The sequence below is a fragment of the Periophthalmus magnuspinnatus genome, chromosome 21 (assembly GCF_009829125.3).
Source record: "Periophthalmus magnuspinnatus isolate fPerMag1 chromosome 21, fPerMag1.2.pri, whole genome shotgun sequence".
NCBI lineage: Eukaryota > Metazoa > Chordata > Actinopteri > Gobiiformes > Gobiidae > Periophthalmus > Periophthalmus magnuspinnatus.
Genome location: NC_047146.1, coordinates 10520359 through 10544059, shown reverse-complemented (window position 1 = coordinate 10544059; position 23701 = coordinate 10520359). Strand labels below are relative to the sequence as shown.

The 23701-nt window shown below is 40.9% G+C and overlaps 2 protein-coding genes across 16 annotated transcripts in view; both read left to right on the top strand.

Annotated features, from left to right (window-relative positions):
* The first annotated feature begins 135 nt into the window (after positions 1 to 135).
* On the top strand, positions 136 to 6220 carry klhl6 (kelch-like family member 6). Its single transcript, XM_033987241.2, has 7 exons — positions 136 to 673; positions 1023 to 1188; positions 2254 to 2703; positions 3326 to 3563; positions 4068 to 4270; positions 5214 to 5427; positions 5880 to 6220. The coding sequence occupies exons 1-7, from the start codon at positions 258 to 260 to the stop codon at positions 6182 to 6184; spliced, it is 1992 nt and encodes a 663-aa protein (XP_033843132.1). The 5' UTR covers positions 136 to 257; the 3' UTR covers positions 6185 to 6220.
* Positions 6221 to 7294: 1074 nt separating this feature from the next.
* The window catches only part of LOC117388844 (otolith matrix protein OMM-64-like), a 61205-nt gene continuing 44798 nt past the window's right edge, over positions 7295 to 23701 (top strand). For 14 of the 15 annotated variants that reach the window (XM_055230534.1, XM_055230539.1, XM_055230533.1 and 11 more), the window contains exons 1-10: positions 7345 to 7657; positions 8467 to 8757; positions 9073 to 9339; positions 9673 to 9780; positions 9885 to 9938; positions 10007 to 10150; positions 10323 to 10382; positions 10465 to 10683; positions 10777 to 10986; positions 11580 to 11726. In XM_055230534.1, coding sequence (XP_055086509.1) covers positions 7567 to 7657; positions 8467 to 8757; positions 9073 to 9339; positions 9673 to 9780; positions 9885 to 9938; positions 10007 to 10150; positions 10323 to 10382; positions 10465 to 10683; positions 10777 to 10986; positions 11580 to 11726 — 1591 coding nt within the window. In that variant the 5' untranslated portion in view covers positions 7345 to 7566. Of the gene's footprint in view, positions 7658 to 8466; positions 8758 to 9072; positions 9340 to 9672; positions 9781 to 9884; positions 9939 to 10006; positions 10151 to 10322; positions 10383 to 10464; positions 10684 to 10776; positions 10987 to 11579; positions 11727 to 12544; positions 12731 to 12807; positions 12976 to 19447; positions 19604 to 23701 lie in introns of all 15 variants that reach the window. The other variant, XM_055230543.1, reaches the window with a different exon arrangement.

Below are 23701 nucleotides of genomic sequence, written 5' to 3'. Positions count from 1 at the left end.
CATATATTTATTTAAAAACATCGTAAATATAAAAAAAAATATATATATACAATGATTACAAAATCGATCCTGTGTAATTATGTCAAATTTTACATTAACAGTGCATTTTAATACATGATTAAACCACAAATAAAAACAACTTATAGGCTGGACCGAATAATAAGCGAGATGGAACTTTACTTTACAGTCACAAGAAGAGGAAGTATTCAGTTACAAGTGTTGCTTCAAGTTCCTCTGAAGCGAAAATAGGAAGTCTGATGATGACAGGAAAAAACAAATCAACATTATCAAAAACGCACTGCCATGATGCCAACCACAGAGCTATTTTTTCACATTTAGAAGCTGCAGCTCAACCAAACGACTACCACTTTTTTACCATTTTTTACAAGTTCACAGGAGCAGCAACGGTGATGAGTGATACTTTGGAGACAACCACAGATGCCCCCGCCCTGTGTGCCGATTCTGGAGCTGAAAGTTGTGCACATGAAGATGAACAGTCAGATGTTGGTACCACTGACTTGTGCTGGGAGGATGCTGGTCTGCCCATGGAGCTCCAGAAAGGAATGGAAAACCTACGCGTGAACAGGGAGCTGACCGATGTGATTCTGTGTGTGCAAGGAGAGGACTTCCCCTGTCACAGAGCTATCCTCGCTGCTGCCAGCCACTACTTCAGGTACAATACAGTCATTACTATTCAAATTAAAGGTGCACCATGTAACTTTCAGCTACAATCATCATAGTACTATTACAATGAAAGAGGGTTTGCTACCTGCTCATCTGTGCTTTGTCTAGAATGTTCCACAGGGTGACTAAACTATTTATTTTGTTTCTATATATTTATTCAATCACAGGCGTTTCTATAGTTTGCAAATTCTTTAAAAACAACAGCAACAACAAAACTACTGCGTGTTTCCATGGAGATCGATACGTTTGCCATACAGTGCAGCAATTTTGGCAAACATGAAAAGTTACATAGTGATTCTGTAATACATTAATCTTCTAAATGTTGTGTTTTCATACAGGGCAATGTTTTGCAGTGGTCTGAGAGAGAGCCATGAAGAGCGAGTAGAAATGAAAGGACTGGACAGTGCAACAATGAGGATTCTTCTGGACTATACTTACACGGGCCGGGCTCTACTCACAGAATTCAATGTCCAGAGGATAGTTGAAGCGGCCAGTCAGTTTGAGGTAAGAAATACACAAATATGTTTTCTGTTAAAGACATTATAAAAAAGATTATGACAAATTCACAGTACCAGGAACGACAAAATGCTGCTTTTAGTTTATAGTTAAAACGCTTGTGTAATCCCTCAGTCGTCCAGATATGATTCATAGCAAAAGAAAAAATCAATTCAACTGGACAAATGTTTTAGAGTGAAGACATTTACCGACTTCTTCACTCTAAAACTTTTGCCCAATTGACAGAATCGAATTTTTCTTTTGCTATAAGGGGAATGAGACCACTTGCGGAGGGTGAGGAGAGGATTTATATATATATATATACAAATTAAAAATTCAGAGCAAAAGTGAGGTCTTCTTTTGCTGTTTATAGGCAAAAGCAGTGATAAAGAAAAAGATTTATCAGGTTGTTTCTGGTTTATTCTTGGAAAATTCCATTTTTTCTGATTTAAACAAATGACCGCCTCATGAAGGGAAGTGAAAGTGCAAACATGTTTACACTAGTTTTCCATGTGAATCTGAAATAACTTCACAGCTGCACAAAACAGTGAGCCAGGTGTTTGTGAGTGTTCAAGCTCTGCCAACTATCATCTCCTGAATCATTGAAATAAAAAAATATATCTATTATTATACGATCCGTTGATGTGAAAACAAAATGATACTTGTGATTATACAGTATAGAGGATGTTACAATTGAATAAATTAGGCTATATAATTGTGAATATGGCAAAAAATAATAATATATTTTTTTAAACAGTAAGGTTTTAGAATACTAACAAGAATACATGCATATACATTTTACCTATTTAAATCTGTGATATCTGTGAGGGAGCAGAACGAAACAAAAGTGTACACCACACCATTTTATACAGTGCCAAAAAATAACTAATGCCTAAATACCAAACTAAATTGATAGTTTTACAATATCCTATAATATTCAGTACAATTGCAAGGCATCTATAAAAAATATTATTGTACAACTTAAAGGCGGTAGATTTGATTCTTGAAGCAGCCCACGTCATATTATAACAAACATTTTCCAGTGCATAATTTTGCTTGTCCTTTTCATCATAGTTCCTGCGTGTGGTTGAAGCATGTGCTGCCTTTTTGAGCAAGTCCTTACAGTTGGACAGCTGTGTCGGGATTCTGAACCTGGCTGAGAGTCACGCCATCCCCTCTCTGAAAGCTACAGCCCAGAACTTCATCATCTCCAACTTCACTAAGGTGGTAGCTCAGACAGACTACCTGGAGCTGCCTGCAAACGCTCTAGAAACTGTCCTGCAAAGTGACGAGCTCAGCGTTACCTTTGAGGAGTTTGTTTTTGATGCATTGATGCGCTGGGTAAGAGCAAGGCCCGATGAGCGCAGTCCTTCTCTGGGGAGGTTACTGGCATGTGTGCGGCTGCCACTGTTGGAGCCGGCGTACTTTGTGAACAATGTGGAGTCTGATGAACTAATAAGGCAGTGTAAGGAAGCATTCCCTCTCCTACAAGAAACCCGCAAGTTTCACCTGTCAGGCAGAGAGGTGAGTAAAACAAACTGAGTGGACTTAACGTTATGACCACGCTCCTGATACTGTCATACTGTTTATCACTGCACTCACCTCCGATGTGCATCTGCAGTCACAATTTAAACTGTCGCTTTCCTTGATCACTTTTTATCAATCGATCAAACTAATCAGGTGAAATTCTGACCTGGTAATGAACAATCTTTTTTAAATGACATAATATATGACTGAATTAAACATTCTGTTCATATTGAAGGAAATCGATGCATCTGCACACACTTTTCCTTTTATGGGCATGGTTCGTTACGCAAACCAGACACTTGCTTTAAAAGGAGTGCGAAGAATGTCATTTTTTATACAAAATAAAAAAATATATATAAAATTTGAAATATTAAAAATATTAAAAAACAAAAAAGAGTAAAAAAAGAGAAAGTATGTCTTCATTTATTTTAATAGTTCCTTTGTCTTCATACTACTATATTACATGCATAATATTGATATTAATACTAATAATAAAAATGTTCTCTTGTTGCCGATCCCAGTGCAGTAAATGCACCGACCATTAGGTGTCAACTTTGAGCTCATCGTGTTATATTTTGTCACACGGTTGAAATAAAACCTTAACCCTTTTTGTTGACAGGTGGTGTGTGAGAGAACCAAACCACGTGTCTCTCACTTCCTGTCCGAGGTGTTCCTGATCATCGGGGGGTGCACTAAAGACGAGCGCTTCATCTCCACGGTAACCTGCCTGGACCCTCTGAGGCGCAGCCGGCTCGAGGTGGCACGGCTCCCCTTCACTGAGCTGGAGGACGAGACCCAAAACAAGAAATGGGTGGAGTTTGCCTGCATCACGTTTCGCAATGAAGTTTACATTTCAGGTGAAGAAAAAAAAAAAACACATATAAAAACTTTAAAAATGTGATTGTAGCTACTTGGGCAACCTTTCAGAGTATCTGGGTGACCTTAAAACAAAGCCAGGAGGGATCTTTGCTTGGAGGTTAAGCCTATTTTTAGTTTAAAATAATAAGATAACAAAAGCAGGTTAGACTGACATAGCTTACAGGAGACGTGCCAAAAATCTCTACATTGAAAAAAAAAATCCAAAATGTTTATACAGTACTATGTTGCTTGCCAGATGAGTATAACACTGACCATTTCAAAACATCAGGAACATGCTCAGTCTTGTAGATCTGTGGTTTAAGGTGTTTCCCTTTGGAGGAACTGCCACTTTACTGCCACGTTTCTGTTTATTCACCCACATGTGCACACAAAGTTCACCAGGGGCTGTATTTATTTCCTTTACAATACGTCTACGTCTTGTCATCATCACATCATTGTTTCTGAATAAAAAGTGGATTTCAGTTTGTTTTTTTTTCTTTTAGGAGGCAAGGAGACACAGAATGATGTTTGGAAATACAATGGAGCCCTGGACAAGTGGATACAGATCGAATCACTGTCAATAGCTCGCTGGAGGCACAAGATGGCCGTCCACCAGGGCAAAATCTACGTGATTGGCGGGTTTGATGGAAACCAAAGACTTTCTAGCGTCGAGGCCTATGACCCTTTTCATAATCGCTGGACACAGGTAGATCCAGACAGTAAACAATACCCAGATTTGTCATATTATTAGGTACTTTTAATGCTCTCGCTTTTAAATGTAAACCAGTGTAATAACATTGAGCATACAGATTGTCTCACTGTCTCAAAGCGGCACAACAATCACTTTTATTAAAATCGGAGAGCATGAAATAACCCATTAAAATTCAAGTTAATTAAAATAAAGACTACCCAATTATTTATAAATGTAGAATACTTAATTTTGTGGTGTTGTTTTAATATTTATTATGCCTCAAAATTAACATTAGTGACACAAACATCGCTCTTTATAAACGCAGATGTGTCCTCCGGTGCAGTATTCATTTTATTTGTGTAGTTTTTTTATTGAGTTTAGCGTGAATCTGCAAAAACCTCATAGAAATATAATTGGACGGGATGTAGTGACGCTAAAAGTTAAGCTGCCAGGCGTCTATAGCTGTTGACAGTTCAACAGCTATAGACGCCTGGCAGATTGCAGATGTATTGGTCTGGTTTATGGTAAAATCTCTGTAATTACTGGGCTTATCTACATAGAAAAAAAAATGTCACAAAGTTCTTACAAAAAAAAAAAAAAAAGCAAAAGTCAAATAATTTTCTCACAATAGCTTTAGACAGTGGTGCCATTATTCAACCTCACAGACATGATTTGTATCAGTTGAAAGTTCTTTAAACCTTCAGATTGATAAGGTTAAACAAATACTGATTCAATATTTGTGGATCATAAGACGCTTGGTTCTTTCTTCCAACATCAGTGAACATATAGGCCCATGCCCTCCCTCTCAAATGACGACATAATCGTAAAGGAAAAGTTACATATCCGTTACATATCGAGAACATTTATTTACGTTTAGAAGTGTTGAAGTACCTAATAAAGTGGCCACTGCATATTTGCTTGTGGTAGAACATCATTTCATCCTCATGGTGTTCAACAGGTAACACCTCTTGCTGAAGGGGTAAGCTCTTTTGCTGCTGCCAGTTTTGATCAGTGGATTTATGTGATCGGTGGAGGTCCCAATGGAAAGCTGGCAACAGATAAGGTCCAGTGCTGGCAACCTGGGACCGACAACTGGGAGACGAGGGCGCCCATACCAGTGGAAACCAAGTGCACTAATGCGGTCACATTCAAGGACTGCATCTATGTAGTGGGTGAGAACAAAACATCCTTGAATTAATGTTATCGATAGATGTATTTAAGTGATTTTTACAAACTTGTGGCTATGTGCTAAATTAATTACCGGTAGTTCTAGAGAAAATTTCATCTTAACAGTCACCATAGAAATAGAAAAAAATAAGAACATGAATATTATGTCATTATATTCAAGCAAATGCAGTTTTTTTACACCAATTATTTTCAACCTAGACTTTGTAATAGTAAATACAGCAGAAAAAGTGAATGGAGTAATAAGATCACATCATTTTCAGACTATAATTCTCCAAAAATCCCATTCACAGATTAGTTACTCATTACTTACTTTTGACTTTTTAATTTTGACAATATATAGTCTAATGTGTATTTGACCTTTGTACAAAGAACACTCAAGACCAGCTCCTCAAACCACACTGTATTAAACCTTTTTCTCTTCTCTTTTCCCTTCCAGGAGGAGCGATGCATGCGATGTACTGCTATTCCCCCCGATCAGACTCCTGGTCCTTGGTCACTCGACTGGGGGAGAGGGCGAGCTGTGCCATCGCCGCCTGCAACAACAAGATCTTCATCACTGGGGGAAGGGACAACAAGAACCAAGTCATCTCTGCGGTGATGTGTTGGGATGTGAGCAAAGGACTGCTCACGGAGGAGTGCGTCTTACCCATGGGAGTGTCCCATCATGGTAGTGTCACCCTCATGAAGTCCTACACACATATACACAGGATATCCCAGGCTCCTGCAGAGAGTCAGAGATGAGCACGAATCACAACCATGTAGTTGACTGAAATAACATGTAAAAAAGAGTATTCATTCTGCTAACTCATTATTCTACAATAGAGGTGGAAGAACATGAAAACATCTTCTTGAGAAAAAGTATTAAAGTACCTGTTTAAAAATGTACTAAAAGAGTAAAAAGTAAGTAAGTATTTTGTGCAGTATTTTGTGTGTATTTTCAGATCTAAAATAAATAAATAAATAAATAATAATAATAATAATAATAATAATACTAATAATATAATTTGAAATGTATATAATTTTAATAAAGATTTGTGCTAAATTTTGTTCAACAGAAACTATTTAATTGATATTTTTTCTGTCTGTTTTATATAATTTGTATACTTTACTGCTTTTACTTTGTTACGTTCCAACACTGTTCTACAACATACTCAAGAAACAGATGGATAAAGTACTGAAAACATGTTTGGAAAATCCATGTATTGGTGTCAAGTGTTGTGTAATATTATGTTGACGTAAAAGGAATAAGAGTTTTCTGCTTCTCAAAAGCTCAAAAGCTAAAATGGCAAAATCATACTATAATCATCAGGAAACATGGACGACTCATTGTGACATTTACTCTTTATGTGATGAATATGTACGTGTGTGTGTGTGTGTGGGGGGGGGGGGGGGGGGGTATAAAGAGGTGTGTGGGGGTGGGTGTGTATAAAGAGGTGTGTGGGTGTGTGTATAAAGAGGTGTGTGTGGGGGTGGGTGTGTATAAAGAGGTGTGTAGTGGGCAGATGATAAGAATCTCTTGTGTTCACATTTACAGAGTAGACGTACATAAATTATACTTGTACTTGTTTTCCTCTTTGTTGCACTACTTGAGAACATTGATGAACATTGTAAACAAGGTGAATGCCCTAGTCACCCTAGTCATAAAGTCGAAATAATAAAAAAAAAAAATACATATATCAATCAGTGTTAAAGTCTATTGCATCTAATTTCGTTATTCTTCTTAAATAATTACATTTTTACATCAGTAATAAAAATCATTGCCATCATTGTCTCACTTTTTCCAGATTTCTTATTTATATCTAAATAAATCCCGCCCCGTGTTTCCTGCTGTTCCAGTGTTCACAGACAGGCGCACACCGGAAATACACACAGGTGCTCCTTCTGCAGGTGTCCAGGGTCCTGTCCCTTCTCCCTGGAAATTTACGCACGGATCATAGAATCGCTTGGAACTGGAAAAGTTTTTTGGATCGTGATTTTACTTTATCTTTCCCGTGTTTTCCCGTTCCTGTGTGAACTTTATTTAGAAGTACTTGCATTTTTTAACACATTGGATCGATCAGAGCTGGTGGTTTTGTCACCGTCCTCTCGGGTCAGACACGCGTAAAAGTGAAAGTTTGAATTAAATGTGGGACAGTCTGATGTTTATCCTCTCCAGACCGTGCGCCATGACTACGCTGTGTTTCTACTTGTGGTTCATCTTGAAGTTAACTTTGGGTGAGTTTCTGATCTTCCCTGAAATAAACATGGCAGAAGTAGGCGTGAGAATAATACTCCCATGAGAAAACGCTGTGGGCAAACTTGTTTTCTGGGAGACTCTACTCGGGAAGAGTCTTAAAACTTGTCCCCTGATACGTAGGTTTATTTTATTGTAAGTATATGCTTTATTATTTCACGGCCAATTACCGTTTCTTTATTCAGTAGAATATGTAAGACGTCCAACTGGCAAAACATCTAAAGTAAAAAGCCTCATAATTTAAGTTTTATTTAATACTACTCATACTAAAATGATAGTTGTAACTTAAGGCCTATGAGGCAGAGAGAAGAGTTTAACATAAGATTTCTAGATAAAACAAATAAGACAATTGGTATTTGAAGAGTTCATTTACAAAAACAGATATCTCTGTTAAAATTGACAATAGCACATTTGTTTTCGTTACCATCTTCCATAGTTTTTATCAATGAATATAATTTCTAGTGGATTTAATCAAAGAGGGAGGGAATAATATTTTGATATCAGTAAAATACATTTGGCTTTTGAAAAGATACTACAAACAATCAACTGCAAGACTCCAAATAAAGCTGCAAATACATTTTTAGTTTCTTTTTTGTAATGTAATAGTTATTCATTTCTCCTGGAGGTTTACAGATACTAAAAGTGAAGTTAAGTTGTGAATCATAATCTTTGCATATTCAGGGACAAAAATCTCTATCCAAATACAAATGCATCTTTTACCAAAGAGGAACTTGTAACTTGTAATGTTTATGTAGTAATAATGTAATAATAATGTACTAATGCTGTGCAGTTACAGGTCAGTCCGCATATTACGTCCTTAAGGGCAGAGCGGCCGTCCTGACTCCAGCTCTGCCCAAACCCCCTGATGACATTCTGTGGAAGCACAATGGAGACAAAGTGATCATGTTTGATGGTGCAGAGGAGCAAGTGTTTGATCCATATAACAGCAGAGTAACTCTGGCCTGGGACACAGCCCAACTCACCATCACAGATGTCACATATGAAGACAGTGGAGAATATGAGCTGGAGGCTATCATCAGTGAGAGGCTGTACCGCTCACAACGTATGCTCAAGGTCCTAGGTCAGTAAAATGCAATGGGAAAGACAGAGTGATGCAAACTATTCAGATAGCTTTTATTATTTTCAGAGCTATTATTAACTTTTAATAATAGTTCTTAATACTTACATTTTTCTCTTATCTTTACTTATTATAAATGAATTTTGTTACTTGTTTGTTGTGTTGTTGATTAGACAGGACAGTTGCCTAAAACATAAAGAGACCATCAGTTTTTCTTCAAGTCAAATGTCCAGAAATAAATAAATTAAAAAAAAATAAAAATAGTATATACAATTTAATGTATGATTATTGTTAATTTACTGATGTTACTTTGTTCAGACGAGGTTTCCAAGCCTGTGATCAGATGTGAGATGAAGGATGAGAACAGTAACAGTAACATTACTTCTGCGACACTGCACTGCTCTTCACCGTCTAATACTCCAGAAGCTCTGACGTTTATATGGAACCTGGAAGGTAAAAGTGAGCAGGGCCAAACTTTACCCATCGCCCTGGGCAACGAGCACGACGACATCATGTACAGCTGCACCGCAAATAACCACCTGCATGAAGAGACCAGCAGCTTCATGGCCAAAGACTGTTACACAGGTTGGCTCTCTCATAGAAACATGTGGATTTCATCACCTGATATACTATTACTATTACTACTATACTATACTATACTATACTATACTATTTTTTTTATTTTGTCTTTATTTGGCCTTGTTTGTCCATTCCTAGTTTAGTCTCAGTTTTACCAGTTAAACATGTGATTTACTTTAAGTAAAGTGTCAAAATGTACATTGAATATATACAAATTTTTCAAATAGTGCAGTTATTTTATTTATTTACTGTATAATGGTCACAGTTGTTTGCATTAGCTGATCTGACACTATCTGACAATGTTTAAAATGAGAAATTTTGAAATGTTTTATTTTGCAGAAAGAACTTCTGAGCCTGTGAATATAATTGTCCCCATTGTCATTGTTTCCCTAATTCTGTTGGCCCTTTGCATTTTTCTCATCAAATTTCGGCATCGAATAAAGAGAGGTACTTCTTTTTTTTTTTTTTTTTTTTTTTTTACCAATGACCAAATCATTTTAATAAACATATCAAGTCATAGTCAAATCGTAATTGTTCTTAATTTTGTTTAGCGTGTTCAAAAATGGGGAAGAATGACGACTTGGAAAAACAGCCAAATGGAGCAGGTTTGTTCTGATGACTTAAAATGTTCTGATTTACCAAACATTTCCTTACACATAATTGTGTTTTTCAGATTCTTCTCTAATGACAAAGCGAAATGAATCTGACAAAAAAGGTGAACGTGATCCGTTAATAGAAATTGACATCCACCGGCAGGAAACTATGTTATCATCACAAAGACTTCCTCAGCAACAACATGGGACAGAAGTGCCACGAGGTAAAGAGGCAAAGATGTTGTATACATCGTAAAGTAATTTAATGATTTTATTAAATTTCTTACCAGTACTGTAGGTGTTACATATGAAAAACATCCTGGATGAACAAGAAGACAATAGTAAAAGTAAAAAAAAAAGATTCAATATATGCATGTTTTTATACTCTGTCCCTAGGAAAGGTCGAGGATATACGTAAAAAATTTGAAAATGGTGAAAATGCAGATTCACTTCCAGGTCAGTAATTTTGCCATTGCCAACTTCCACTATCAGTGTTGAGTCTGTAATAACATGAGCTGGATAATCCTGATGTTCACAGGTAAAAGAAATGACACTGGTGGAAAAGCTGCATCTGCATCTGCATCTCTGAACAGCAGTGTGCAAAAGCCAGAACCAGACCCAGGACACATGGCTTCAGGAGGAGACATGGACTTACAACATGAAGAGTTTAAGAATGTTCCTACAACAGAGGAAGCTGGAGATATACACTCTGATGAGTCTGATGAAGAGGAATTTCACAGTGCTCCACAAACACCAGGTTAGAGAGTTAAGGACATGCACATACAGTCTTATCAATGAAGAAGTAACATTGTTAGTGACATTGTGACATTGTTTATAAATCTGTCAACAGAGTCACTGTCTCCAAGCAGTGAGACTCAAGATAACCACGATATTAAACCTACACCATCAGACCAGAGGAGCAGTGAGCAGACAGAACCAGAGAAACAGCCAGACAAGCATCACAAAGACCAGGATGAGGAGAAGAAAAAGGAAGAGGCTGGTTTTTCAGACTCTATTCAGACAGATTCAAATGAGTCCAACAAGACTCCAGAACAAACAGGTTTGTGTCCTGAGTTCTTTTATGTCCAGCTTTATTTACAATGTTTCTGCAACACACATGTAACTTCTGAAATGTTACAACAAGAAAACCCGAGTGAGTTAATTGTTTTATTATATTTTAGTGCATATTTGATCTAATTCATTTAAGAAATATTATTTATCACCTACAAATAAAAGGCAAACTGAATTAAATAAAGTAGTAAACCCAGACTGTACAGTGAACAATGATCCACTGAAAGACGCCATAAATGCATCTGTTTCAAACCAAACAACCACAGCTCCAGATCATCCAGGTTTGAGCATTAGTAGCAAAAGAAATATTCAAATCTGTTAACTGGGGCAAAGGTTTGACAGATTTGAATTTTTCTTTTACTATGGATCATGTCTGGACGACTGAGGGACTGAGGGACACAGACATCGTTTGAGTTTTAACTTACTTTGTTTTTGTGATGTGATTTGTGTTACAGGCCTACTAATGATATGTTATGTCAATCAGTTTTTAGGATGTCAAAAGAAAACATATAGTAGCCATTTAAAAAACACTTATAAATAATTACTAATTAAAATGGTAATTTCTTTCAATTCTCATTGCAGAGTTGCTTCAGTCCTCTCCTCAGAGCAGCACATCTCCTGTTGATCCAGTTGAACCAGAGAGCAAAGAACAGACTAATCCTGATGTAGACTTAAACACAAACCAGGTGAAAACTGATCCTCTGAGCGATGATCCTTCAAACCATGAAGGTCAGTTAAGATTCACAGATGTCTCCTGTATCTTTAGGTATGAGAGTAATGTGCTAATTATAACACAACCAGGGGTGAGTGATATTGAAAAAAATGAATATCCCAATAAATATGTTTTTTGCATTATCTCTTACAATATTTAGGTAAAATCTAAATATTGTATCAAGAATGTCCTCAAATGTACCTGTTAATGTCTAATTTTAACTTTAAATTACAGACAATTTACTTGTATACATTGTAATTTTGCATATCTCCAAAAGGTCAATTGCAATATCATAATTTTTCCCCTATATTATTCAGTAGATTTTTTTCAATATTTGCAACCTCTGAATACAAACACTGTTGATTCACTTAACTGAACTTCTTAACAATAAATTATTATTTTAAAAACCTCTTCCTCACCCTGGGTGGGTTGTCTTATCCTCTTTTTCCACGCTCGGGTCTTGTACCAGAGGCCTGGGAGCTTGAGGGCTCTGCACAGTATCTTTGCTGTTCCTAGTACTGCACTTTTTTGGACTGAGATGTCTGATGTTTTTCTTGGGATCTGCTGTAGCCACTCCTCCAGTTTGGGGGTCACTGACCCGAGTGGTCCGATGACCACGGGCACCACTGATGCCAAGGATGAGACCACCTGCAGAGGAATATATGTATATATAACATAAAATTATATTCCCCCATAGTACAAAGTATATGTATACATTTTTTGTCTTACTTTTGTTTAGCAATACAGTCCCAGGTCAGTCATTTTGCCACTGCCAACTTCCGCTATCAGTGTTGAGTCTGTAATAACATGAGCTGGATAATCCCGATGTTCACAGGTAAAAGAAATGACACTGGTGGAAAAGCCACATCTGCATCTGCATCTCTGAACAGCAGTGTGCAAAAGCCAGAACCAGACCCAGGACACATGGCTTCAGGAGGAGACATGGACTTACAACATGAAGAACTTAAGAATGTTCCTACAACAGAGGAAGCTGGAGATACACACTCTGATGAGGTCTCAGGTTAGAGAATTCAGGACATGCACATACAGCCTTTTCAATGAAGAAGTAAAAGTCATTGTTTGTAAATTTGTCAACAGAATCGCAGTATCAAAGCAGTGAGACTCAAGACAACCATGATATTAAAGCTACACCATCAGAGCAGAGGAGCAGTGAGCAGACAGAACCAGAGGAACAGTCAGACGAGCATCACAAAGACCAGGATGAGGAGAAGAAAAAGGAAGAGGCTGGTTCTTCAGAACAAACAGGTTTGTGTCCTGAGTTCTTTTTATATCCAGTTTTATTTACAATGTTTCTTCAACACTCATGTAACTTCTGAAATGTTACAACAAGAAAACCCAAGTGATTGTTTTATTGTATTTTAATGCACATTTGATCTAATTCATTGAAGTAATGTTGTTTTACCGCCTACAAACAAAAAGCAAACTGGATTTTAAAAAAGTAGTAGTTGTCAGGTCAAAACATATATCAGCTATTTAAAAGATATTTAAAAAGAATCACTAATTAAAATAGTATTTCTCAAATTTCTAGTTGCCACACTCCCCTTCTCATAGCAAAACATCTCCTGTTGGTCCAGTTAAACCAGGGTGCAATATATTACCGGTAATATATTCTAATTTTGAATATCTCCAAAACTGTGTCATTATACATTTTTCAATTCATTTTTTTCAATATGTCCCACTTCTAAATAAACTAAATGATCACACCTGGTCACACAACCTTTATACAGTCTTGTTCAAAATAATAGCAGTACAATGTGAATAACCAGAATAATCCAGGTTTTTTATATATTGTTTATTTCTACATTTATTTATTTAACCTTTATTTTACCAGGCAAACCATTAAGAACAAATTCTTATTTACAATGATGGCCTGGGCATGCCAGAGCAGCCAAGGGAAGGGGAAGGGGAGTTAACACAATTAGACTCATATCATTTCATTAAAATATAAAACAAACATTTACATCTGTCACTAAAAATCTCCTTTCGTATCATTAGTAAAACATTTACACATCCATCAATCCATCCATCTTCTTCCGCTTATCCGGGGCCGGGTCGCGGCGGCAGCAGTCTAAGCAGGGACTCCCAGACTTCCCTCACCCCGGACACGTCCTCCAGCTCCTCCGGTGGGACCCCAAGGCGTTCCCAGGCCAGCCGAGAGACATAGTCCCTCCAGCGTGTCCTGGGTCTTCCCCAGGGCCTCTTCCCGGTGGGACATGCCCAGAACATCTCCCTAGGGAGGCGTCCAGGAGGCATCCTGAGCAAATGCCCGAGCCACCTCAGCTGGGTCCTCTCAACGTGTAGGAGCAGCGGCTCTACTCCGAGCTCCTCCCGTGTGACCGAGCTCCTCACCCTATCCCTAAGGGTGCGCCCGGCCACTCTGCGGAGGAAGCCCATTTCAGCCGCTTGTATCCGCGATCTTGTCCTTTCGGTCATGACCCAGAGCTCATGACCATAGGTGAGGGTAGGAATGTAGATTGACCGGTAAATCGAGAGCTTCGCCTTCCGGCTCAGCTCCTTCTTTACCACAACGGACCGATACAGCGACCGCATCACTGCAGACGCTGCACCGATCCGCCTGTCAATCTCCCGCTCCATCCTTCCCTCACTCGTGACCAAGACCCCGAGATACTTGAACTCCTCCACTTGGGGCAGAGACTCACCACCCACCCGGAGAGAGCAAACCACCTTTTTCCGGTCGAGAACCATGGCCTCGGATTTGGAGGAGCTGATTCTCATCCCAGCCGCTTCACACTCGGCTGCAAACCGCCCCAGTGCCTGCTGCAGGTCCTTGCTCGAAGAAGCCATCAGGACAACATCATCTGCAAACAGCAGAGATGAAATCCTGTGGTTCCCAAACCAGGCCCCCTCCGGCCCCTGGCTGCGCCTAGAAATTCTGTCCATAAATATAATGAACAGAACCGGTGACAAAGGGCAGCCCTGGCGGAGTCCAACATGCACTGGGAACAGGTCTGACTTACTGCCGGCAATGCGAACACAGCTCCTGCTCCGGTCATACAGGGACCGGACAGCCCTTAGCAAAGAGCCCCGGACCCCATACTCCCAGAGCACCCCCCAAAGGACACCACGAGGGACACGGTCGAATGCCTTCTCCAGATCCACAAAACACATATGGACTGGTTGGGCATACTCCCATGAGCCCTCGAGGACCTGATGGAGAGTATAGAGCTGGTCCAGTGTTCCACGACCAGGACGAAAACCACACTGCTCCTCCTGAATCCGAGGTTCGACTATCGGTCGGATTCTCCTCTCCAGTACCCTGGAATAGACCTTACCAGGAAGGCTGAGGAGTGTGATTCCCCTGTAATTGGAACACACCCTCCGGTCCCCCTTCTTATACAGAGGGACCACCACCCCGGTCTGCCATTCCACAGGTACTGTCCCTGACCACCACGCGATGTTGCAGAGACGTGTCAGCCAAGACAGCCCCACAGCATCCAGAGACTTGAGGTACACAGGACGGATCTCGTCCACCCCCGGAGCCTTGCCACCGAGGAGCTTGCCAACCACCTCAGTGACTTCAGCCAGGGTTATGGACGAGTCCGCCTCTGGGTCCCCAGTTTCTGCTTCCTCCTCGGAAGACGTGACAGTGGGATTGAGGAGATCCTCAAAGTATTCCTTCCACCGCCCGACAACATCCCCAGTCGAAGTCAGCAGCTCTCCACCCGCACTGTAAACAGTGTTGGTGAAGCACTGCTTCCCCCTCCTGAGGCGTCGGACGGTTTGCCAGAATCTCTTTGAGGCCGTCCGATAGTCCTCCTCCATGGCCTCCCCGAACTCCTCCCAACCCCGAGTTTTTGCCTCTGACTGCCCGAGCCGCGGCACGCTTGGCCCGCCGGTACTCATCAGCTGCCTCAGGAGTCCCACGAGCCAACAAGGCTCGATAGGACTCCTTCTTCAGCTTGACGGCATCCCTTACTTCCGGTGTCCACCACTGGGTTCGGGGATTGCCGCCGCGACAAGCACCACAGACCTTACGACCACAGCTATGAGCAGCCGCATCGACAATAGAGGTGGAGAACATGGCCCACTCGGAGTCCATGTCTCCAACCTCCCCCGGGATCAGGGAGAAGCTCTCCCGGAGGTGGGAGTTGAAGACCCCCCTGACAGAGGGCTCCGCCAGACGTTCCCAGCAGACCCTCACAATGCGCTTGGGCCTGCCAGGTCTGTCCGGCTTCCTCCTCCGCCAGCGGATCCAACTCACCACCAGGTGGTGATCAGTTGACAGCTCAGCCCCTCTCTTCACCCGAGTGTCCAAGACACGCGGTCGGAGGTCAGATGACACGACAACAAAGTCGATCATCGACCTCCGACCTAGAGTGTCCTGGTGCCACGTGCACCTATGGACACCCTTGTGCTCGAACATGGTGTTTGTTATGGACAAACTGTGACTAGCACAGAAGTCCAATAACAAAACACCACTCGGGTTCAGATCGGGGAGGCCGTTCCTCCCAATCACGCCCCTCCAAGTGTCACTGTCGTTACCCACATGGGCGTTGAAGTCCCCCAGGAGAACAACGGAGTCCCCGGTTGGTGCACTGTCTAGTACCCCTCCCAGGGACTCCAAGAAGGCCGGGTACTCTGCACTGCTGTTTGGCCCGTAGGCCGACACAACAGTGAGAGACCTGTCCCCGACCCGAAGGCGCAGGGACGCGACCCTCTCGTTCACCGGAGTGAACCCCAACACGCAGCGGCTGAGCTGTGGGGCAATGAGCAAGCCCACACCAGCTCGCCGCCGCTCCCCGCGGGCAACGCCAGAGAAATGGAGAGTCCAACCCCTCTCAAGAAGTTGGGTTCCAGAGCCCAAGCTGTGCGTGGAGGTGAGGCCGACTATATCTAGCCGGTAACGCTCAACCTCCCGCACAAGCTCAGGCTCCTTCCCCCCCAGCGAGGTGACATTCCACGTCCCCAGAGCTAGTCTCCATGTCCGGAGATCCGGTCGTCGAGGTCCCCGCCTTCGACTGCCGCCCGGATCTCTCCGCACCCGCCCCTCATGGCTCCTCCTGCAGGTGGTGGGTCCACGGGAGGACGGCCCCACGTCGTTCCTTCGGGCTGGGCCCGACCGGGCCCCGTGGGGAAAGGCCCGGCCACCAGGTGCTCGCTGCCGAGCACCCACCCCAGACCTGGCTCCAGGGTGGGGCCCCGGTAACGCCAGTCCGGGCGACGTAACTGGCCTTGCTGTTTTTCTATCCATGGGGGCTTCTGAACCGCGCGTCAGACCCGTCTCCCAGGACCTGTTTGCCATGGGTGACCCTACCAGGGGCGTGAAGCCCCCGACAACATAGCTCCCAGGATCATTCGGGTGCTCAAACCCCTCCACCACGTTAAGGTGGCGGTTCGGGGAGGCATTTTTAAAGACATTTACACATGTCTTTAAAAATTACCTTCAGTTTACATTTAAAAGCAGAAAGAGAAATTAAGGAGTCTAGTTTAAGTGAGCTTTGAGCCAAATTCCAATCATTAGCAGCGGCGCATCGAAATGACATGAGGCCAAGAGAAGACCTAGACTTAGAAACTTTCAGTTTGATGAGCTGTGAGGACCGAGTGTTGTATCACACATGTCAAACAAGTTACCAGTAGGTGCAGTAGATTCTCAGAAAACAAACAAGACCCAACATTGATGATATGCACGCCCTTAAGGCTGTGCCACTGGGCAACTAGCCGAAAGGACTGTGTTAAAAAAAATAGCAGTGTCTGCCGTTGACTGTACAAACTCAAAATTATTTTGTAGAACAATTTTTGTTTGTAGGATTTAGCAATCCTGTGAATCACTACACTAATATTTAGTTGTATGACCACAGTTTTTATAACTGCTTCACATCTGTGTGGCATGGAGTCAACCAACTTGTGGCAGCTCTCAGCTGTTATTCCACTCCATGATTCTTTAACAGCATTCCACAATTCATTTACATTTCATGGTTTTGCTTCCATAAATTGGATTAAGGTCCGGGGATTGGGCTGGCCACTCCATAACATTAATTTTGTTGGTTTGGAACCAAGACTTTGCTCGTTTACTTGTGTGTTTGGGGTCATTGCCTTGTTGAAACACCCATTTCAAGGGCATGTCCTCTTCAGCATAAGGCAACATGACCTCTTCAAGTATTCTGACATATGCAAACTGATCCATGATCCCTGGTATGCGATAAATCGGCCCAACACCATAGTAGGAGAAACATGCCCATATCAAACTGCTTGCACCACCATGCTTCACTGTCTTCACTTTGTACTGTGGCTTGAATTCAGAGTCCACACTGTCTGTGGCCATTGGACCCAAAAAGAACAATTTTACTCTCATCAGTCCACAAAATGTTCCTCCATTTCTCTTTAGGGCAGTTGATGTGTTCTTTGGCAAATTGTAAGCGCTTCTCCACATGCCTTTTTTTTAACAGAGGAACTTTGCGGGGGATTCTTGAAAGTAGATTTGCTTCACACAGACGTCTTTTAACTGTCACAGAACTTACAGGTAACTCCAGACTGTCTTTGATCATCCTGGAGCTGATCATTGGCTGAGCCTTTGCCATTCTGATTATTCTTTGATCGATTTTGATGGTTGTCTTTCATTTTCTTCCACGTCTCTCTGGTTTTGCTCTCCATTTTAAGGCATTGGAGATCATTTTAGCTGAACAGCCTATAATTTTTGCACCTCTTTAAAGGTTTTCCCCTCTCCAATCAACTTTTTAATCAAAGTACGCTGTTCTTCTGAACAATGTCTTGGAACGACCTATTTTTCTCAAATGCATGTTCAACAAGTGCTGGCTTCATCCTTAAATTGGGGCCACCTGATTCACACCTGTTTTTTTTTCACAAAATTGATGATCTCACTGATTGGATGCCACACTGCTAATTTTAGAACACAGTCCTTCCGACTAGTTGCCCAGTGGCACAGCCTTAAGGGCGTGCATATCATGAATGTTGGGTCTTGTTTATTTTCTGAGAATCTACTGCACCTACTGGTAACTTGTTTGCCATGTAGAAATAAACATATACTAAAAACCTGGATTATTCTGGTTAGTCACATTGTACTGCTATTATTTTGAACAATACTGTATTTATTTGAGTGCATGTCTGATCTAATTCAATAAAACAATATAAATGGCACATGCATAAAACCATTGAAACAGAAGCTGAATCAAAGAGGTAATACCAGATCATACAGATTAAATAGTTTGTTTTAATTCCAACAAACAAAAACCTCTGAACAGTCAGGTTTGATCATTTGCTTTGTGGTTTTATCACTGTCGTGTGTTATGGTACTATTTTATGGTATGTATGCCAGAGCTTTAAATAGTCAAAAGTAAACAATATTGTGGCAATTTAAAGGATATTTTAATGAATTTACTTCTGACAACTCTGCAAGAATTTTGAGAAATTACAATTGTATGGAGTTGGACCTGGGAGCACAGACCAGACCAATCCTGATGCAGACGCAAAAACAGACACTGAAATGATCCACGTCTCCAATGACGTCTCCAACAAAGAGAGTATGACTGATCTGTATTATTACTGCTGATGGAACATGTCATGCAAAGCAACAACCTAAACATGCATCTATTGTGATATGTTTCTTTAATAGTTGTAAAGTCACTGTAGTTTATACTTAATAATATTATGACATATGTATTACTTCTCTGTAGATTCCATGTCACGTATGTCACTACGCCTGAGATTATCAAAATGTTAAATGTCTGTTTTGTTTCAGTTTCACAGTCACAGTCTTCACAAACTGGGTCAGCTGAATCTGAGGACAAAAATGGTGAAAAGAATCCAGAGGGAAACCCAGACCAAGGTAGTGGGACCTCACATGATAAAAAAACAGAAAAAGATGAAACATCACCTTCTGAAAATGAACCATCAGGTATGTGTCATCCTTCTTTATAAAATCATTGTACGTAAAAAAAAAAAGAGATCATTTTGTACCTCTATAACTGATTAAAGTGCCATTCTTTATGCTGTGTCTGTTGTTAATGATGAAGTTGTGGTTCTGTTAATGTTGTTAACAGAAACTTCTGAAACCAGTGAAACTCCAGAACCAGGCGAGGACCAAACTCCACCCTCTGAGTCCAGTGATGAAGAGGACAAAGGTCATGACAAGACCAACACAGAGAAACAGACACAAGACTCACCCAGGAAGTCATCTGAAAATAATGGAGAGAAAACAGTCACTGAAAACACAGGTATTTAAGGAAAAACCAAATGCACTGACAAATCATCATTATGCTGTCTTTATAATTGTGTTTTTAAAAATGCTACATTCCTTTCTGTAATATGCTTGAAATGATTTTTATTGTATTATTGATTCCATAATGGAGACAATTATTAAGAATAGCTAATATAACCTGTGATTGTTAGTATAACTCTTGGATAAATAATTATACTAACTGACATGAAACCTGTAATCTTTTGACTGTAATGAGCCATTTAACAAAACATTTCCTGGCACACTTCATCAAATAATCAATGTCTCCTATAAAACTGATATAGTAATATGAAGTCTAGTTTTTTAGATACCCAAATACCAAATTATTTTTCTGTTTTCAGGGTCAAATGAGCAGCCAGATGAATCTCTACACCCAACAGCCTCATCTGGAACCTCTGATGTTGGTAAAGAAAATAAGAACACTAGTGGTGAGGGCACAAAGGATGACAAAAAGGAGATGAAAGAAAAGGCTGCATCTGACTCTGAGCAAAGCAATGGAGCAGAAGGTAGATGATGAAAACAGTAAAGCCTGATTGGGCTGATGCTGAGCACTGAGGAAGTCAAATGTGGAACAAAAGAGACATGGTACTGCATCCTGCTTCTGAAGAGTAAGGACACTATCCTTGTTTCCTCCTGCTGCTTGCTTCTTTACTTTGCTTGTTCATCATTTTACCTCTTCCAGAGCTGCAAATCTGTCTACTTAAGATTTTCTTTTAATTCAATTAAAACGATTAAACCATTTTTACATTTTTAACAACTTATCTGATGAGCCAGCGAGATGTCCGGAAACCAAGGGAAGTTTTTTCTGTGAACACTGCTGGAACTATCAACAAGAAATTAATTACAAAAAGGACTTGAAAAAGGACTGAAAATGGACCTCACCGGATGCTACCCGTGACTTCCAGTGGTAAGAAGCCCACAGTTACTTCCAGAGAAGAGGGTGAAAAAACTACTACTTTCAACTTAAACCTGGGTGATGCTGTATCTTTTCCACAGCTTTTTAAAGATCAAAATGCTAAGCTAACGTAGCAAGTGATAAAAGACAATGCTAATATAACATCACCCAAATTACATCTTGCAGACTTTTACTTCTGTCACAGACTAATGTTAACATACAAACAGAAAATTTATTTTGATCATAAAACAAGAGCAATGAAGTTGGCAAAGGAGCACAGGCAGACAGGCGATCTGTGCCAAACGTCCAGGTCAGAGATATACTGCTGCTCGGAGACGCTGCTATTGGAGGTGTGGACCATAGAGGAATCTAAAAATGCAGCTACTGTTTTCCAGTTACACTGTGTCAACACCTCCAACTCTCCCAGCGAAGAATTCATCACCAGCATCAGTAGAGATTTCAGATCCAGCAGCACCCTCATCACCTCCCCTGCCCACAGACCTGTCCTCGATCGCCTTCGCTACATCTACTCCATCTAAGGACCAATCATCTAGAAAGGCTCAACAGATCAGGAATTAAGATGGCTCCCCTCACACCTAAAACAGCACGATCAAGAGGCCCAACATCAACTATGCTGACCTTTTCCCCGTACAAAACTGTGCCTGTTTCACTACCAAAGGCCCTCCCAGCTACATCCCCTCGTCTTTCACCCCAGTTACCCCCGCTCTTCCTTCTTGCAGTTGCAGGTCTAGTGGATTCATCATTTGAGGACATTTCCTTTAAAATGAAGTTAAAACAATCACCCATAATACATAATACTACTTACTCATATACAAACCTCCCCATCAATGTCAAAGTTTCATTGATAATTTTACTGAGATGTTTTGTCATATGGTTTAATTATTACAGTTGATTTGATTGAATATGTGGATAATGTGCTCAGAGCTCAGTGTTTGTCCTTTGATCTGACTCAGCATGTCAGTGAGTCCACCCTCATCAGAAAGCACACCCTGGACCTGCTTATTACAAAAGGAGTAAATATTTCAAATGTTAATGTGGTAAATGTTACTTTGTCTGATCATTTTTTTTAGGTCTTCTTTGACATGTCTGTTATTCCCCAAACAGTGTCTGGTCCTACAGTTGTTTGATGGAGACACATAAATGATAACACTGGTCCACTGTTCATGGAAATGATACACTTTGAAAATGCCTCATGTTCTTATGTTGATGATTTTGTAACCTTTCACTTATTTGATTTATATTATTTTATGTATTAACATTCATTTGGGTCATTAGTGTTGTGTATATTACTTTGTACTTATTTTATTAGCAATTAATATTATTATATTATGTTTGGATACATTACATTTTTTGTGCATAATAATATTGGTTCCTTTTAATGTTGCGGTGCAGTGCATTTGGTCAGCACATTGATAAAAAAAAAAAAAATTCTGTGCGTTCACCTAAGTTACTGAATAAAAAGGCGATCTGTACACTGTCCTGCCGTGTTGCTCTATTTAAGCAAGGAAGACAGGGGAATATTACATCATATTAATCTAACTGTAGCCCGCCAAACCTACAGCCTCAAGAGACTGGTGAGAACAATATCCACTGCCTCGCCAGAAAATAGTCGCCACCAAAAAAAAGGTGACACTCTAATATTTGGTATTTTCAGTATATGGCAACAACTGCAGCCAGACGACGGCGTTGAGGACAACAATGCACATGCTAGTGGCTGCACAGCAACCGGACTCTTCAAAGACTGTAGTTCATTATTGAGTAGATATGCCACAGTCAAAGTCTGCGCAGATGGCCAGCAGCTAGATACAGCTACAATGCTTTCCACGAGCCTTAGTGGAGATGCTCTAGCATCCAGACTGTCTTTGCCACCAGCAGTGCAACAGAACTATGACCAATGTACAGCTAAGCTCAATGATGTTTTTAGGCAGGAAAGAATCTTTGCTTCATCTTCAAACTTTTGTTCATGCAATACAGCGCCTGCCTAAAGAACCATTAGAAGTTTATGCTGCTGAAATCACAAGGTTAGTGCAGGATGTTTTTCCAAACTACAGAGAGCTAGCCTTTGTCATGGAACACTTCAGAAATTTGACCCCATTTTTAAATCAAAATGTCACGAGCATAGATTTAAAAATGGGGTCAATTTTTTTAATCAAAATGTCACGAGCATAGTGCAGCCACATTGGACGATGAACTGGCAGTTGTGTGTAAATGGGAACGTGCACAAGAGGCTTTAAGGTTACTTCCACCGATTAACACATCATATGGAACAATGCCTGCATCCAGAGACAAGCCACTTTCTGCCATCGTCTCTACCTAACATGAGAAGAACTTGGTAGATCGCTCTGATGAAGTGCTTGATGCCATTAAGCAACATTCCAGATGTTTGCTCTCTAGAGTTACAAGGACATGATGTGAGCCATGCCAATCAAAGTTATGTTCCCCACTGTGAGTTTTCCAAATGTGGACATGACCATTCTGACTCCAGAGGTGACCGCAGCTGAGAGAGGTATCGACACACCCCATCTGTGTCTCCTGTCCGAGGTGCCTGCACCTCTACACCAACATATCATCAGTTCAGCAGATCCTACTGCGACTACAGCCTCTCCAGGTGCTCACCGGACCATCGTGATCATCAGCAGTCTGCAGGACCTTCTTCACTTCCTCCTCCTCACTGTGACCAGTCCACTCCAACTACGAGCAGACTCCAGACCCCGCAACCCAGACAGATTATGTCCTTCTCAATACTATGGTGACAGGTTCTTCCCTTACCATGATTATGATCGTGACAATATGATGGAGACCATCATGTGACCTTTAGTGAAGATCACTACAGTCATGGA

What these genes read in the sequence shown, in the direction of transcription:
- klhl6 (XM_033987241.2), top strand. Translation starts at nt 258, where the DNA reads ATGATGACAGGAAAAAACAAATCAACATTATCAAAAACGCACTGCCAT. An exon ending in AAGCGGCCAGTCAGTTTGAG is followed by an intron (nt 1,189 to 2,253) that starts GTAAGAAATACA and finishes TTTTCATCATAG; the next exon opens with TTCCTGCGTGTGGTTGAAGC. An exon ending in TTCACCTGTCAGGCAGAGAG is followed by an intron (nt 2,704 to 3,325) that starts GTGAGTAAAACA and finishes TTTTGTTGACAG; the next exon opens with GTGGTGTGTGAGAGAACCAA.